Below are 17863 nucleotides of genomic sequence, written 5' to 3' on the forward strand. Positions count from 1 at the left end.
CCATATGGTTGCAATGTTTCACATTTTATGTAAAGTGTCAAAATATGAACTCCAGTCTATTTCAAGGAGACTCTCAAAATGTAGGTTTGTATCTTATAATTCCTATAGAATCATCTAAAACAAAATAAAATGAAACAAAACAAAACCCACAAATATTGCCAATATATAAATTAAAATAAAATACTAAAACTTTGAATAATTCAATAGAAGGCAGAAAAATGGGCACAGAATGTGAAAAAACATAGGAATAAAACCGAAGATAAATAAAAATTGTAGGCCTAAATGAAAGAGTATCAACAATGGGATTAAATTTAATAGACCAGTGGATGGCAAACCAGTGGATGGCAAATTACAGCCCATGGGCAAAGTCTTGCCCAAGGGCTTCTTTTATATGTGGCTTAGAGATGAGGATGGTCTTTACTTTTTTCGTGGTTTACAAGAGAAAAAAAAAAAATATGGCAGAGACTGTATGTAGCCCAGAAAAAGTAAAATATTTATTCCCTGATCCTGTTAATTACTGACTGCTTGTTTAAACACTCCAATTATAAGGTAGATTTACAGTCAATGAGAAAGCAATATTCTATCATATGCTGCCTAAAACGACACATTTTAACTTCACATAAAAATGCAGATAGGTTAAAAGTAAATGAATGGAAAATGTTATCCAAACAAAAAGCATAAGAGGGCTAGCGTAGATATTTGATTATTAGCTAAGATATGTCAAGTGAGAGATCAGCAGAGAAAAAGAGATATTTTATCCCAATAAAAGGGGAAATTCATAATGACACAAACAGGGGGGAGAATAATGACCTCCCAAAGATACTAACATCTTTACCTTCAGAAACTGCAAACATATTACCAGCTATGACTAAGGTAAAGATGTTGACATGAGAAGATTATCTTGAATTATCCAAGTGGATGCAATTAATTGCAAGAAAGTCTGAGGCAGAGATGGACTTGTGAAGGAGAAAACGGAGTCAGAGTGATACGATGCGAGAAAGATGAGATCTGCCGTTGTAGGCTCTGAGGATGGAAGGAATCCATGAGTCAAGGAATGTGGGCAGCCTCTGAGAAGCTGAAATAAAGCAAGATAACAGAATCCTGGAGCTTCCACAAGGGAACACAGCCCAACCCACACTCGATTTTAACCCACTGAGAATCACTTCAGACCTCTGACTTTCAAAATGGTTAAGACAGTAAGTTTGTTTTATTATACAACTAAGTCTTTTGTAATTGATTACAGCAGCAACAGGAAAGTAACACAACACACAAAGTACAAATGTGTATGTGCCTCATTGTAAGCCTCCAAATACATAATGCAAAGAGCAACAAAAGAGAGAAAAAATAGTTCGCAGTCGTGGTAGAAGATTTTAATACCTCTTAATGTGATAGAAGAGCTATATTCAAAATTTAGTAAGGACAGAAGTTTAAAACAATGCTGTGATGGTTAATACTGAGGGTCACCTTGATTGGATTGAAGGATGCAAAGTATTGATCTTGGGTGTGTCTGTGAGGGTGTTGCCAAAGGAGATTAACATTTGAGTCAGTGGACTGGGAGAGGCAGACTCACCCTTAATCTGGGTGGGCACCATCTAATCAGCTGCCAGTATGGCCAGAATATAAAGCAGGCAGAAAAACGTGAAAAGACTAGACTGGCCTAGCCCTCAGCCTACATCTTTCTTCCATGCTGGATGCCTCCTGTCCTCGAACATCGGACTCCAAGTTCTTCAGCTATGGAATTCGGACTGGCTTTCTTGGTCCTCAGCCTGCAGATGGCTTATTGTGGCACCCTGTGATGGTATGAGTTAATATTCCTTAATAAACTCATATATATATGAGTTTATTATATATATATATATAATTCTGTAATATATTGTGTATATATGATTTATATAATATATAATTTTATATATATATATATATATATATATAAAATTCTGTCCCTCTGAGGAACCCTGACTAGTACAAATACCATAATTTACCTTGATCTAACTGACATTAAAACACAACAACTACAGAATATATGTACTTTTCAAGTATAATCGTCTATTCACCAAATAGTATGGTTGAATATAAATCAGATCTTAATACATATAAAAATAAAAAATAAGGTGCTTTCTGAGCACAACTGAACTAAATTAGAGCTCAATAACAGCAAAATATCAAGGAAAAATCCAAATATCGGAAAGTTAAACAGATTCTTATACATAGCTATGAGCCAAAGATGAAATTAAAAGGAAAATTATATTTTTAATTGAATCACAACAAAAATGGAACATATTACAATACTGGGGGATTCAGTTAAAGCACTGCTTAGTGAAAATTTGGAGTTATGTGATTCTATTAGAACATAAGAATTATCTAAAATACTATACTAAGATTCAACCTAAAAATCTACAACAAGTGAAAGGTGAATTCAAAATACACAGAAGAAAGGAAATAATGAAGATAAAGCCGGAATCATCAAACTGGAAAACAGACAGATTACAGAAAATATGAATTAACAAAATGGAAAACTAATACTCTGAAATGATCAACAATTTTGTCAAACTCTTAGCTAGAAAAAGAAAAGTCCTTTCTATTAACTAGTGCTTGATCAACTAGACATAAACATGGAAAAACAATGAATACCTACTCCACAAAAATGAAATCAAAATGAATCACAGCCCTAAGGTAAAACCAAAATCTACAAAACTTTTAAAAAGAAAGCATAGACATAAATTGTCATGGCCTTAAATTAAACAATAATTTTTTCAGAAAAAAACACTAATAGTATAACATGTAAAAGTCCAGTTCGACAAATTTAATAAACTAGACTACAGCAAAATTATAATTCTTTGCTTTTGAAAATTCGAACTTAAGAAATCAAAGAAAAATATTTATTCCACAGAATAGTACTTATATATCCACACAATCTTCAAAAATCTTCGCAGAGGTTTTTTGTCATAGTAGTCAATAACTAAAAACACATAAAATGTCCATCAATAGGTACTAGATAAACAAACTCTGTTATATCTGTATGATGTAATAACAGGAACAAGTAGTATAAATTATTGATGAACACATCCACATGCCAATGTCTGCCAGCTGTGAAAGCTCAGCAAAGACAATTCAAATAATGTGAGAAAATATTTGCAAACCACACATCTGATAAAGGGTTAATATCTGAAATATACAAAGAACTCAAACAAATCAATATCAAGAAAACAACCTGATTTTAAAATGGGCAAATTATCTTTAACTCGTATTTCTCAAAAGAAGACATACAAATGGCCGGCAAGTACATAAAAAAGTGCCCAGCATCACTACTCATTAGGGGAATGCAAATTAAAACCACAGTGAGAAATCACTTCACGAGAATGGCTTTATTGAAAGAGATGAACAATGACAAGTATTGAAGAGGAAGTAGATAAAAAGGAACACTGTTGTTGGGAATGTAAATTAACACGGCCATCATAGAAAATGGTATAAAAGTTCCTCCCAAAAAGAAAATGAGAACCACCGTGTAATTCAGGAATCCTTTGTCTGGGTTTATACCCAAAGGAAAAGAAATCTGTACCTGGTAGAGGTGTCTGCAGTCCCATGTTCATGACAGTATTATTCACAACAGCCTAGATACGGAATCAACCTAAACGTCCATCAGTGAATGAAAGGATAAAGGAAATGTGGTATAGATACAGAGTGGAATACTATTGAGCATATAAAAAATGATAAATCTTGTCATTTGCACAACATGGATGAATCCAGAGGACATCGTGTTTACTGAAATAAGCCAGACACAGAAAGACAACGACCTCATAATCTTCCTTAACTGTAGAAGCTTATAAAGTTTAACTCACAGAAACAGAGAGTAAAATTATGTCAGCAGAGGCTGGGGTGGGTGCACGGGGAGGAAGGAAATGGGGTGTTATTGATCAAAGGGTAGACAGGCAGATAGACAGGAGAAATAGGTTTTGAGGGTTATTGCACAGCTGGATCACTACAGTCAACAATAATGTGTTTTTCAAAGTAACTAAGAGTAAATTTTAAATGTCTCACCATAAAAATAATAGGTAGGTGAGGTAATGGATATGTTAATGAGCTTAACTGAATCATTTAACACTACATACATATAACAAAAATCACATTGTACCCCATAAATGTATGCAATTATTGTTTGTCAATCAAAAATAGTGTTAATGATATATTTTTAAAAGCATCACTTTTGTACACATTAAATATATACAATTCTTATTTGTCAACTATACCTAAAGTAAATAAGTATATTTCAAAGACAATAAAATAAATTAAAAATAATACTGCATAATTCCATGTATATACATTCTTACATGTAAATGTAAACTAAATTATAGTGATCAAAAGTAGGTAAATAGATGTCTAGGGATAATTGTAAAAAGTAGGGACAGATTTTAAAGTGACTTGAGAAAATTCTTGAGGGTGGTGTAAATGTTTATCTTGAAGATTATGATAGATTTGGTGGTGTATACACAGGTCAAAACTCATCATATTTTACATGATATATGGGCTTTTATTGTACTTAAATATATTTGAATAATGCCTTAAAACAGATGATATTTATTTTCCTAATTATCCCCACTCAAGTAGAATAAATTTAAATGTTTCATTTTGGAAAAAAAGGAAAAATAGTGAAGTGTTATCAGAGCCATTCAACTCATTTTCAACAATATTTGCAGAAAAATAATGTTTAGGGAAAACAAAAAGTAGTTACATTTAAACGATAGTTTAATAGTAGGAAAAATGTTTTTTTTCAAAGTATATTAACCTAGTTACCCTCTAATTAACATGGTGGCAATAATAATCTCAGGGGATATTCAAAGAATTCTCAAAACATCCTTTTACAAATCAAGACCTTTCATCCCTGTTTAAAAAAGATAAACTAAACTACATAATTTTCTGGTGAGCTGAAGTCTACACATTTACCTCAGAATAATTAAGCAGAAACATAAACCAATATTTAAACCTATAAAGAAGGAATGCAATGTGATCCAAAGCAACTTGTACTTTGTTAGAAATCAGTCCTTGAAAAATAAAGTATCCAATGTACATTTTTGTGTTAGTTATTAATTCATGGTATGAATAGATTACAACAGCAGATAATTCAAATTGTAATATACAGCTGTTTGCTTATACCATTATTTTCTACCTAGCTAAAACCAATGACGAAAAATCTCATGTAATTATATATCAGCATTTTACATTATCTTGATATTTCCTTCATTCTCACTTTGAAATCTAAATACATGCTGCGGTTTAATTTAAACTCCAGTTGATGGTAGACTTCTAATAAAGGCGGAGCTATGTTTTATTCATTTTGGTGTCCATTATCACTGAGCACAAAACCTGAAGCTTAACGTGGACCTAGTATGGTTTTTAGAACTGTTTTCAATCAAGTTTTACAACATAAACATATATAAATTATAATCTTAGTTTAGGTTTTCATTTGTTTTATACAAATACCTATGCTGTCATGCATGGACAATCATTCAGAAATCCCAGGGCATCTTTGGAGAATGTGGATACGCTTGAATAAAAGTATCTTTAAATGCTTGAGTATAAATAGCTCCCAAGAGTCTCTTCTTTAAACCCTTTTATTTTATAACTAAGGAAATTGAGGACCCAGGGACACATAACACACTATTAATTAGCATATTAGCTAGTCCTATTATTCTGATACTAGCATATCTTATATGAGCCACTCTGCCTTATTGTGCTTTGGAAATATCAACAGTGCTCATTTCTCATAAACTCCACTTTTCTGTGTACCTGCAACAGAGATTTAGTACTAATCCTATGATATATCAAATGTTTTAAAATATAAATGAAATGCAAAGAAGAAAAGCCCTAAATACAGTTTCATTAAGATAATGTGTTGCCTAGGACTTTTGTAGGACAGTGGAAGAGACCAGGAGGTCTCATATAAATCATATCTTGGCATTCTTAAGGTTTTCTTTTATTCATTTAGATTCACATTTTAAAAAATCATAAAGTAAATTTTGGGTTAAAAATACAAATTTTAATTAAAAATATAACAAATGTACTGTAAATGTGTAAAGCATTCATAATTTGCTAATGATATTGTTGATCTGAAAAAGAAATATACTGTAATAATGGGAAAAAAGCAGAAAAAACTATTAGGGGAAAAAGCTAAATAAGTTATTGGCATCACTTCCTCCTTTGTGTATTCTCAATATTATCAATGCTTTTCGTTTTTCTGTTTTTTAGAAAGTGTGAGGGAGATAAAGTGCCTTTTTTAGAAGCTGCCTAATATCAGCAAATGAAGTCAGTAATTTGTGTCAGAATGAAGTTGCCTTCTATTGTTGACTACCTTTCATAATCCTTTTTTCCTTTAGAAGTTTCTGATTGGTTTTTCTATGAATTTCTTGACAAGCACAGTCTATAAAAATGTAAAATAATATAGATAACTTATGTGTATTCTTGAGAAAATATTTTCTTTCTGAAGGCATTCTTGATAAGAGAATGCATCTTGTTTCACAGTTACCATTGCATTCTATCAATATTAATGTACTAGACATGCTCCAATAGAAATACTTTGTCAATAAGAATATCTCATACATTCCACTAAGAACAGCTATGTCCTTTCAAGCATCAGAGACTTTCCAATATTGATGCTTCATAAATATTTATTGAGAACGATGTTAAGTTTCTTCCTTTTTAAATAGCATGTATACCAAATTATTTTTAAATTCCATGCAGTGACCAGCGGGGTTTTGTGAAAGCTTGACTTACATTAGCCCTCCCATTTCCCAAATCTCACATAGTTATGTACATTTTTAAATTTATTTTAAAAACTATCCTCTTCATGGTCCTTTCTTCCAGACAGAAAATAAACACTATTTTGATAAGATATCATATGAGTACATTTCACTGCATTTAAAATACTATTTATAGTTTCGGAAAATGTAAAATAGCGTAACAATTTGAATAAGATATGTAAACACTACATATCTGAGACATAATCATAAATATTATAAATAAATAAAAAAATTTAAAGTGATATTGACCAATTACTGATAATTAATATTTTTCAGTTTATATTGTGTTTTGAGTTCAATGTTGCAAAAAAAGAAAGTCACCATTTTCAGAAAAAGCAGTATCAAAATGATGAAATATACAGCACTGTGGAATGTCTCGTAATATCCACTAGATGTCTCCAATAACTGACTGAATGATTTTACTATATTTTCTCTAAAGCTATGCATTAAATACTGAAACATGAACTACATATATATTTTGGTTTTCCTCTAAAAATCATATTTTAGATATGCATTAAAGCTATGCATTAAATACTGAAACATGAACTACATATATATTTTGGTTTTCCTCTAAAAATCATATTTTTTCAAAGCACACAAAGTTCTTTTAATGAAAATACAAAAGGAAAGCAACTTACATTCAATATCAAGGTACATGCTCTTTTGGTGCCCTCCAATTCTACTTGCAGCTTCACAGTCATATCTCCCTGAATCTGACAACTTCACATCTTTAATATGCAGTGACGAGCTTCCATGCTGCCCTTTGACTTCGATACGGCCGTCTGGGCTCTGTTTACATCGATTCAGGAAAAAGAAAGGTTTTATGCTTGTGTGTGCAAAATGGTGACCAAACACATAACATTATGTTACTTCCTATGTTTCTCTGGCAAAAAGAAAAAAGAAACCATTCCTGATGTAGAAAGTATTTCTTGTATAGCTAAGAATAAGTTTTTTTTAAAAAAAGCACACTTTTTACATTCTCATAGCTTCATGAAGGTTTCATGTACCCTGGCTGTATAATGATAAAAAGCATTTCAGTGACTCCAAATAAAACCCAATCACTCAGCCTGATGTTTAAAGACCTCTCATGTGGTATCACCTTTCTGTCCAAGTGCACTTTACAATTTAGATGTCATCAATTCCAATTATTTTGAATTACTTGTACTCTCCACAATATCCTGTGCTTTGAATAAATACTCTTCACAGATCTGTTTTACACTTTTTCCCTTTTCTTCTCTCTGTATTTACATGGCAACATCCTACTTGCCTTTGAGTTACTGGCAAATTCTCATATTATATTAAAAATAGTTCCTGATTGCCTAAATAAATAATTATGACTTATTTGAACTACATACTTTTCTTGGAATAAATTGCTTTTACTGAAGTCTTGTTGGAACTTCAGATTTCATCCCATAGTGTGATAGTATAGTTGAACAAATGTGAGAAAATATTTATGGTACTTCATGTAAAAGTCATTTAAACTTCTAGGACAGAAACATTATATTCCAATATTTTTAGAAAGCAAATTATGTTATAGTAAAATTTACATGCAGTTGCATAAAGAAAATGTACTCCTGCAGCTATTATTTACTATGGGTTAAACATTTGTACTTAATTAACTTTATTGGAATATAACAACGAAATACATTATTAACAATGCAAAGCAAATTATTCATTTTTATAAAGAAAATGTAATTATTTCACAGTATTGAAAAGTAAATTTTAAAGTTACATGATCTTTGCTTGAAAATAAACATGTTCTCTTGTAATTACCTGTTATACATGATAAGGTTTTGACTTGTGAAAAACTACTGGTGTATATAGATGTTATCAGTACAAATGTTGGCATTTAAAAGTTATTATCAATATACCTGAAATTATTAACTTAAATTCTGGAAAAACAGGCACTTTGCCCAAGTGTGTGAGTCCTAGGAAAATTAGAAGCCATTCTCAGAATCACCATTGGCTCTGTAATGATGTGCAATATGCATTTGAATCAAATACTTGCACTAAAAGTCCAGGGTCATTTTTTTTTTTTTTCCGTTTCTGACATTCTAAAGGACATGTCTCTCTTTGTGCTACAGAAACACATTACAAATATCAGAAAGAAAATTCATTTATATCTTGGCTCTGATTCAACACCTACTGAAGATTCATTTAATGCATCTGATCCTTGATTGAGACAGGTTAATGGGCATTTTAGCTGTCTGTCTAGTATTTCCAGGTTCTATCACAGAATTAAGTAAGATGATTAGAAAGCAAAGTGTCTGACTGTACGTTATTATTCCATCCTTTACAAAAACGCACTCTCTGAAATTTGATTTGATGTTATGTTCTTTGCCTTTCTAGAAGGTCAATTTAAGAACCGCTTACTTAAACGGTTTTTCAATATTTTAAAAATATGATTATTTTTAGAGTTTATTGTCCTTTCAAAAATCCCTTAATCAAATATCTATGTGATAACCACTTCCTGAGCTTATTTCCAACATAAAGTTTTTTTTGACTATTTTAATTGTCAAACAATTGAAATTATATAGTGTGTCATGTTTATAGGTTATTTTTTGTGACCTCACCTGACTAGACATTTATTGCCAAATTTAGAATCTGATTATAGCTCACAGCATATTTGAGGTGGCCAGTATTACAGAACTTTCTTTTCTTTCCACTGTGTCATGGGACATTTTTAGAACCATTAACTCCTTTGGCCTTTTGGGAGATTGATGGATCATGTCACTTAACCATTCAACAATTATTTTGTGTCAGTGTGTGTGTGTGTTTGTGTGCGTGCGCACATGCATTTTACAATAAGCAGCCAGGCACTGGAATGCAGTGCTGAGTGAACTGTAATAGTTTATATCCTTGGTGGCATTAACGTTAAACAAATAAGATAGATACTAATTTTACAGTACAATACAAATAAATGTGAAAAGTACCATGTAGGCAAACTGTATCTTTCTAGGAGTAAGTGGAGGAATGGGGTAGGTATGTTTCCTGATAAACCAAAGTGTGGATTGTGATCTGTAAATAGTGAAAGAAGGGTGGTGTTGAGGAAAGGAATTCCACGCAGATGCCCTAAGAGGACTTAAGAAAGAAGTGAGAGAAGCAAGAATATGATCAGAAGAGAGTGGGGTCATGAGGTTCTCCTGATGATGGACAGACAAATAGGGACCACAGGCAGAACCCAAGATCAATGCAGATCCACAAAAGAATATGCACCCCAGGTGGACCCCTGCTTTAGATATTCTGTTTGCCTCATTTCTAATGACATTATTTCTCTGATGAGTAAGTAAACTGAACTTCGAATACTTTGAGGTAAAGACAATGCATAACTGCTAAATATGTAGACAGAAAAACCAACACTCTCCAAAAGTTATTAGAATTAATTCATCCAAACTACCTTCTCAAAATTGTTTTAATATTGTATCACATCCACCAGTTTCTACAGTCATACTAAGAATTTTAAACAGAAATACTGTTTTCCCTCCCTGTAAGATTCTTCTATCTACGACTAGCAATAATGATATTTCCTCTGGGTTTGCTCCTAGCTTTCTAATCTTCTTCTTATTTCAATTTCATGAGCTGACGTCTTGTATAATTACCCTTTCTCCTGGCAGTGTAAATGATGTCAGAAAGATAAATATATGCAATCAAAGTTCTTCACTTTGGTAGTTTCCTCATTAGGTCCTGGTGTCTTCCTCTTTTCTTTGATAATAAAATCAAAAATTTATTCAACAAATAGGAATTGAATGTAATAATGATAAAAGGCAATACATACCTATGACAAATTATACTTGTCAGACAACATCTAAAAAGCTTTACATGTCCTAGTCTATTTAATCTCCATGATATCACGATGAGGTTGAGGCTAGTATCTCCATTTTAAGATTAGGAAATTGAGACACAGAAATATTCAGTAACTAGCCCACGTCCCACAGCGTATAAGCTTTAGCAGCTGAATGCCCAGGTTGTCTGGCCCTGGAGTTCATGTTTAATTATTTCTGATATATGATTTACCACCTGAGTAACAACTGTGAGGTTGAACTATGTATGTACCGCAGCTATGTAACAGACATTTAGCTGGGTTCTGGGGCTAGAAATATGCTTGCATTCAAATTGAAAAGTGGACATTTTTTGCCTACTAAATGTGTTTATTTCATTAGTGGTTTTTGTAATTTTTATTTTTAAAATATGTGATTCAATTTAAAATGAGGATTTCAAACACCAAAACATGCCAATAAGATATTTTAAACATGTGATGGCATGTACAATATTTGGTTTCAAAAATTAGACACAAAACATTTATTTTCGATGCTTTAATGGGAATCAATAAAGTAGCATGTTTACTTGTACATACCTAAAAAAGAAAAATGGATAAGAAAAGCAAAGCCCTTGGTCTCTCAGCTCATAAGGATCAGAGGAAAAAATTACAAATTATAATGCACGCTGATATAGATGACATTCAGAAAGGAAACCTAATTTGGTAGACAAACGTGAGGAAGAGTTTCTTGTAGGTATTTATGTCAAATGGAAGGACAAGTCATAATGATAAGTCAGGAACTGTACTGGCTATGGAATTTTAAAGGTCAACGGCAAAATTAAACATGGGGGTTTCTATTCAAAATCTATTAAAATGTCAAGATGATGACCGCAGCATATTAGCCTAAACTTGGGGTCCTTCAGAGTGTGAAACCTGTGCAGTTGCACAGGTTGTACCCCTCCAAAGTCAGTCCTCACCAAGAAAAAAGTAAGAAAAGTAGGATTAAAATGGGAACTACGTGGGCTTGAACTTGAAGGGAAAAAATGCTGTATTGAAAGAGTTTAAAGGAGCTCACTGGAGCTATCAAATTAAATAAGAAGTGGAAGGGGTAAGATATGAAAGAGTTAGAGAAACAAACAAGACTACAATAAGAAGTACCAAAGCCAAAGAAAGACCAATAAGATCAAGAGAAGATGCTGAAAATCATTAGCCATCAAGGACATTTAAATCAAAACCGTGATACTACTTTGAATTCACTGGAGTGGCTATGATGAAAAAGGCAGATGTTAACACATGTTGGCCAGGATGTGAAGAAACTGGCACTCTCATGCGCTGTGAGTGGGAATGTAAAACGGTGCAGATGTTTTGGATAAAATATTTGACGGTTCCTCCAAATGTTAAACAGAGAGTTGCAGTTACATTCCACAGAGAAATGACGATGTATGTCCACACAACAACTTGTACATAAATGCTAATAACAGCATTATTAATAATGCCAAAAAGCATAAACAACTGAAATGCCTATTCACTGGTTCATGGATTCAAACAAACGAGTGGTATATATATACAAAGGAATATTATTTGGCAAAAACAAAAAACAAAACAAAACAAAACAAAAACAAAAACGAAATGAAGTACTCACACATGCTTCAACATGGATGAACCATGAAAATGTTACAGTAAGAGGAAAAAGCTGATAACAAAGGACAAATATTGAATAATCCAATTTCTTTGAAATTTCCAGAATAGGCTGCTTAGGGCAGGCAAGGGAATAGGAGGTGGTGGCGAGGAGATTAGGGGGTGATGACCAAAAGAAGTGATTAGACGATCCAAAATTGATTGTGTTTATGGTTGTACAATTCTAGGAATAAAGGCTTCTAATTATACAGTTTAATGGGTGAATTGTGTGCTATGTGACTTATATGTAAATAACACTGTGAAAAGGTAAATACCTATTGAAGGTTATTGGGTGTTTTATGAACAATTGGAAAAGGACAGGATAGGTTTTAGGCAGAGGAGTAAGGTAGATGCACTTGTGATTTAAACAGATCACTCACACAGCGGGAAAAATTAAGTAAATTAGAGAGGGTGCTATGGTCTCAATGTTTGTGTCCCCTCAAAGTTCATATGTTGAAATCCTAAGCCCCACTGTGATGGTATTTTTGGAGGTTGGGCCTTTGGGAGTTGATTAGATCATGAGGGTAAAGCCCTTGTTATTAGAATTAGTGACCTATAAAACAGCCCACAGAAAGCAAGCTAGCCCCTTCCACCATATAAGAACACAAGAACAAAACAGCATCTATAACAAAGTGAGCCCTCGGCACACACCAAATCCATCCTGCTAGCACCTTGATTTTGGACTTCCTAGTTTCTAGAACTGTGGGAAATAAATTTCTGTTGTGTGTAAGCCACTTTATGGTATTTTGTTACAGCAGCCCAAAAGACTAAGATGGTGACGAGGGAGAACAACTGGGAATACATTACACTGATGACACGCTGGGAAAGGCAATGGTAGTGAAAATGGAAAGCAGTGAGTGGATTCCAGAAATATGTAAAGGTGGAATTGATAGTGTTTTTAGTAAATGACCAAATGGGGAAGTGTTGATGAAAGAAAGGAGAAAAGAAACATTTCTAGCATTCTGTCACAGACCCCTTAAGTATAAAATGTTATCTACATTAGATTATTATAGTTATATAAAATTATACTATGGCTGAATGCATTTATGTTTTAATATAAGTACCCATATTTTAATACATGTACACAGTCTATTCCATATTCCATGCTCAATACTTTAAAATGAATATTTAAAATTAAAATATTATGGTAATAAAGCTTTAGTAAAATAAACCTTTTAGATATTTTTATTTTTAAACTTAAAACATGAGACTAGGTGGTTCGAACTGACAGTTGTCAAAATGCTGGTTTTCAAAATGTGACCTGAGTAATTATTTTATTGCACAGGCATCCTACCTACTTTAATGTAATACAATAGTTAGGACCATAAACTGCAGAACCAGAATGGATAGGCTTATATCCTGGCTGTGGCACCTATAATCTCTAAAACCTGAGGTTAACTACTTTACTTAGCAGTATCTCAGTTTGCTTTTCTGTATAATGGGTATGATAAAAATATAGATTTCAAAGGATACCTATGCAGATTAAATGAATGAATATTTGTAAAGATTTTAGCATCTGTAAAGCACATAATAAATTGGCTAAATCTACCGATATGCAGATCTAAGCAACAAATAGGAGTTTCATACACCCATCTATTTCATTGTGATTTCCAAAAGCATTCTACATATATTCCATCTCAAAGTAAAGTAATAACTTTCCCATACTCTATTTAATTGACAATGTATTTTGCTGCTAGAGTTTTCTCTTGATCCTGTGAACCACATGCAAATAGTTTATAATATTTGTCCATGGCCAATACATAATATATTTAGTAAAAGACAAAATACAATTAGGACAAAAAACGACTACAGGAAGAGACAATTCCTATAATAAATAATAAAACACTTCACATGACTCCATGTCAAGGTACATTATCAGGATGATGGTTAATATAAAAGCTCAGATTTCACTACCATATAAAAAATCGATAAAACAAAATTTAAGTTGTACCCCCTAAATCTATAAAAAGAAAAATCACCAAGAGATAAAGAAGCCAAGAAGATAGTCAGATCTAAAATGTACATCTTGAGGTAAAATCTACTTTCTTGTCATAAAACTATGAAAAGTGCAAACAGAGATCTGAAAGAATCAGCCAAATTATATTATGAAGCTCTTCCTTTTAAAACTGTATTATAACATGGTCAGAGATGTGGTGATAATTTATGCCACACAATTGAATTCACCCTGTGAACACTGATACCATGTTATTAAACCATACTGCTCTCAAGTCACGCAACTAGTCACCAGTAAGCATTGACTGCATTGTTTCAAGGTTTTGAGGGAGTCATACATCATATGGATCAACTATTTTTAAAATCTAAAATTTAAAATGTTTTGGTATCTAATACAAAGTCAAAATTCCCTACTAGAAAACAGATAAAGTGTGATAGTTAAAATGTGTGAATTGGAAGGGCAAAGTATTGATAACTATTGAAGCTGGGTGACATATACATAGGATTTTATCGCACTATTCTCTAGTATTTGTCTTCTTTTAAAACTACATTTGGTATTTTATCATGGAAATTTTCAAACATCACACCCCAGATGGGATCTTTTCCTGCAGCCTGTTTCCTGAATTAAGAGAATATGTGGAGCAGAGCAGAACCCAGACTCAAGTCTACAGCATGCTGCTACAGCATACTTAAAAGACACCTACAGATTTTTGTATTGAAAGCTACTGAGATTTTGATGACATTTAATTTGAAGAATTATGACAGCACAAGTGGACTAATACACATATTCAGTGTTGGTTGCTTTAATCCAAGTCTGGTGAGAATTAAATAAGATTAGGCAGGCTCAGTGCTAGGTACTGAGCCGAGCACTGATAAATATTAACAACATGATAAATATTGTTATAATCAGTGATATAATTAATGCCCAGTGCCCAAGCAGTATAGTCATCTAGTTGAAATTACAGACAAATGAGAGATTTTTTTTAAGCAAGAAGCACAATACCCTACAGGAGATGCTACAATATCAGATGATATGCTTGTAACAACGTGTGACGTATAGCACCTATTAAACAAATGTTAACTCTAGTCATTGTGCTTGTCCTTCAGTATGTTTTCACATACATCACCATAAAACAGTCTATTGTCAAAAAATACACTATGAAGAAATTCAGAATATTTTGGGAACATTACTTCTCTATGCTTCTTGCTTTAGCTACCAGGACAAATAAAAGTCCCATTCTGAGCCTTTGTCCACTCCATACTCACAGCATGGAAAAGACACAGATCAGGTCAAACGATACATCCATCTTTTTCCTGCCTAAAACAGGAAACAGTACAAAGCTTTTTCAAAGAACTAAACCTACCAATCGACGCAGCAGTCCCATTACTGGGTATCTACTCCCCCAAGAGGAAATCATAGCACCTGACCTTTGGAAAGATTATGATGCTATGTCTTGATTTTGCTAGTCTTTTTCTGCAGTATCCACTATGCTACTAATCCTATTCAAGGTCTTTTTCAATATTGAAAATGTTGTTCTTTTAATATATAAAAATTGTATTTGAACTGTTTTATATCATCGGCATCTCTCCTTGTTTTGCTTGTCTTTTCTGTATCTTCTAAATACATATGCAGGGCACATAAAAAAATGGATCGGGTAGTGTTCCTGTCTACTGCCATCATCTATGTCATCAGTGGTATGTTTCTATTGATACTCTTTCTGTTTTTCCTTATTATGCGTTTTTTCACCTTCCATATGCCATGATTTTTTATGTTATGCCAGACATTGTAATTGATATATTTTGAGTGCTGTACGTTTTTGTACTCCTTAAGTATGTCCAGTCTCTTCTGAGACACTAAGTTACTTGAAAACAATTTTATTGCTTTGAGGTTTGCTTTGAAGCTGTTAGGTGAGTTGGGAACAGCCTTTAGTTTAGGCCTATTACGGCCACACAACCAAAGCGACACTTCTAGCATTTCAGTGGTTCTTTCTATGGCCTTGCATTGTTTCCACACACACGGGCACTAAGCAATAATTAACTGAAATCTCCAACAGAAAGCACTGAAGATCTCCAGAGCCATTTCTCTCTCTTTCTGAAATTCTGTCTTCTTCACAGGACTCTGTCCTTTCTGCTACCCCACTGTGTGAATTTCTGCACACGTTGTCACCCAAACTCAGAACACTGTCTCCTAACAGGGAAAAGAATTGAATGATTCGTCCCTGTGCTCCAGCCTGAAACCTCTCTCTAGACAGTAGGCTTCAGCAATAATGCAGCTTACATCACATGCTTCTCTTCTCTTGGGGATCGATGTGCTGCCCAACAGATTGTACATTTTGTTTTGTTGTTGCTGAGGATTTTTAAGTTCATCGTGCAAATCAGACTCTACTTTGTCCATTATGGAAGTTCTAAAAAGTATTTTAAATTGGCACTAGTTCCATAATATCAGTGCCATCTAGTGACCACATTTTGTCACCAGTATGAGATTTGTTATGTTATAGAACACATCATTATTAATAGCATTGGTTTAATTGCACTGATACCAGAAAATTAAAAGTATCTGGCAATATATACATACATATATGTATATTTATATGCAGGTTACACACACACATATTTTCTTTTTAAACAATCACATTATACTAAATACATGTTATCATGTCTATGTCATTAGATGTATAAGAAATCTTATATAATCTATGTGTATAATTATTGTTGTATGTGCTGATATTATTATAGCAAATAAGTGTTTTATTTTGAATATGGAGATATGCTGAATGGTTCATACACTTGATTTGCCATGATGCCTTATAACTACACATTGGGTGAGAAGTTCAAGAAGGGTAAAATATATCCATATTGTGAGCTTTGAATGATCCTCAGGCTGTCTTTCTGCCTAACTCATACATAATTTATAACATTTATCTTTAAATAAATATGCCTATATTTATTGGAAACATTTTATATAGAACACGAAAGAAACATCAAAACTACTAAAACAATCAAAATCTGAAAATTGCAATTTCATCAAATTATTTTTGTTATAGAGATATAGAAACAACCAATAACTGAATAACTGGATAACACATAGATGAACTCCATTGAGCTGCTTTTGTTTGGTTTTGTTTTTGCTTTTTGTTTGTCTTAGCGTAAAGTAACCCTCCATGAAGAATAGGTAATTTATATAAACACTGTATATACAGATCAAGCTTCTTGTAATTGTTAGAAGTCTTCAATGAAAAGATAAGAAACTCTTCAGAGAGGATCTAACAGAAAGTTATTAAGATAAAATAGTGTATTGGAGAAACAGGATTGGAAATGCTGATAAAATGTATCCTTTTCAAGCAAAGCCAGAAGTCTTATTAAAACACCTTCCCAGTGTTGGATAAAATATACAATGCTGCAACAACCATAAACCATTGATACAGTATGGATTTTGTAAAAAAAAAAAAAAAAAAAAAAAATTAAAAGAATACAAGGCATAGTATATATTCCATATGACACCTTTTCTATAAAAATCAAGGAAAATTGTGTGTCAGGTTGTGATGAATCTTTACACTAATATATATCAATCACCAGATGATTAATAAAACACTATGAATATTTTCATTAAAGGTAAATCTGGTGACAGGGGTGCTAAAGACCCACGAAGCAGAAATGGTCTAGGAAATTATATGTATCTTTG

At 32.8% G+C, this 17863-nt stretch overlaps 1 protein-coding gene across 7 annotated transcripts in view; it reads right to left on the bottom strand.

The window, feature by feature from the left end:
* The window catches only part of NCAM2 (neural cell adhesion molecule 2), a 563771-nt gene that overhangs the window by 155485 nt on the left and 390423 nt on the right, over positions 1-17863 (bottom strand). For all 7 annotated transcript variants that reach the window (XM_025380697.1, XM_025380702.1, XM_025380699.1 and 4 more), the window contains one exon: positions 7433-7583. In XM_025380697.1, the coding sequence (XP_025236482.1) occupies positions 7433-7583 (151 nt within the window). The remainder of the gene's footprint in view (positions 1-7432; positions 7584-17863) is intronic.

This window comes from Theropithecus gelada, chromosome 3, assembly GCF_003255815.1.
Source record: "Theropithecus gelada isolate Dixy chromosome 3, Tgel_1.0, whole genome shotgun sequence".
Classification (NCBI taxonomy): Eukaryota; Metazoa; Chordata; class Mammalia; order Primates; family Cercopithecidae; genus Theropithecus; species Theropithecus gelada.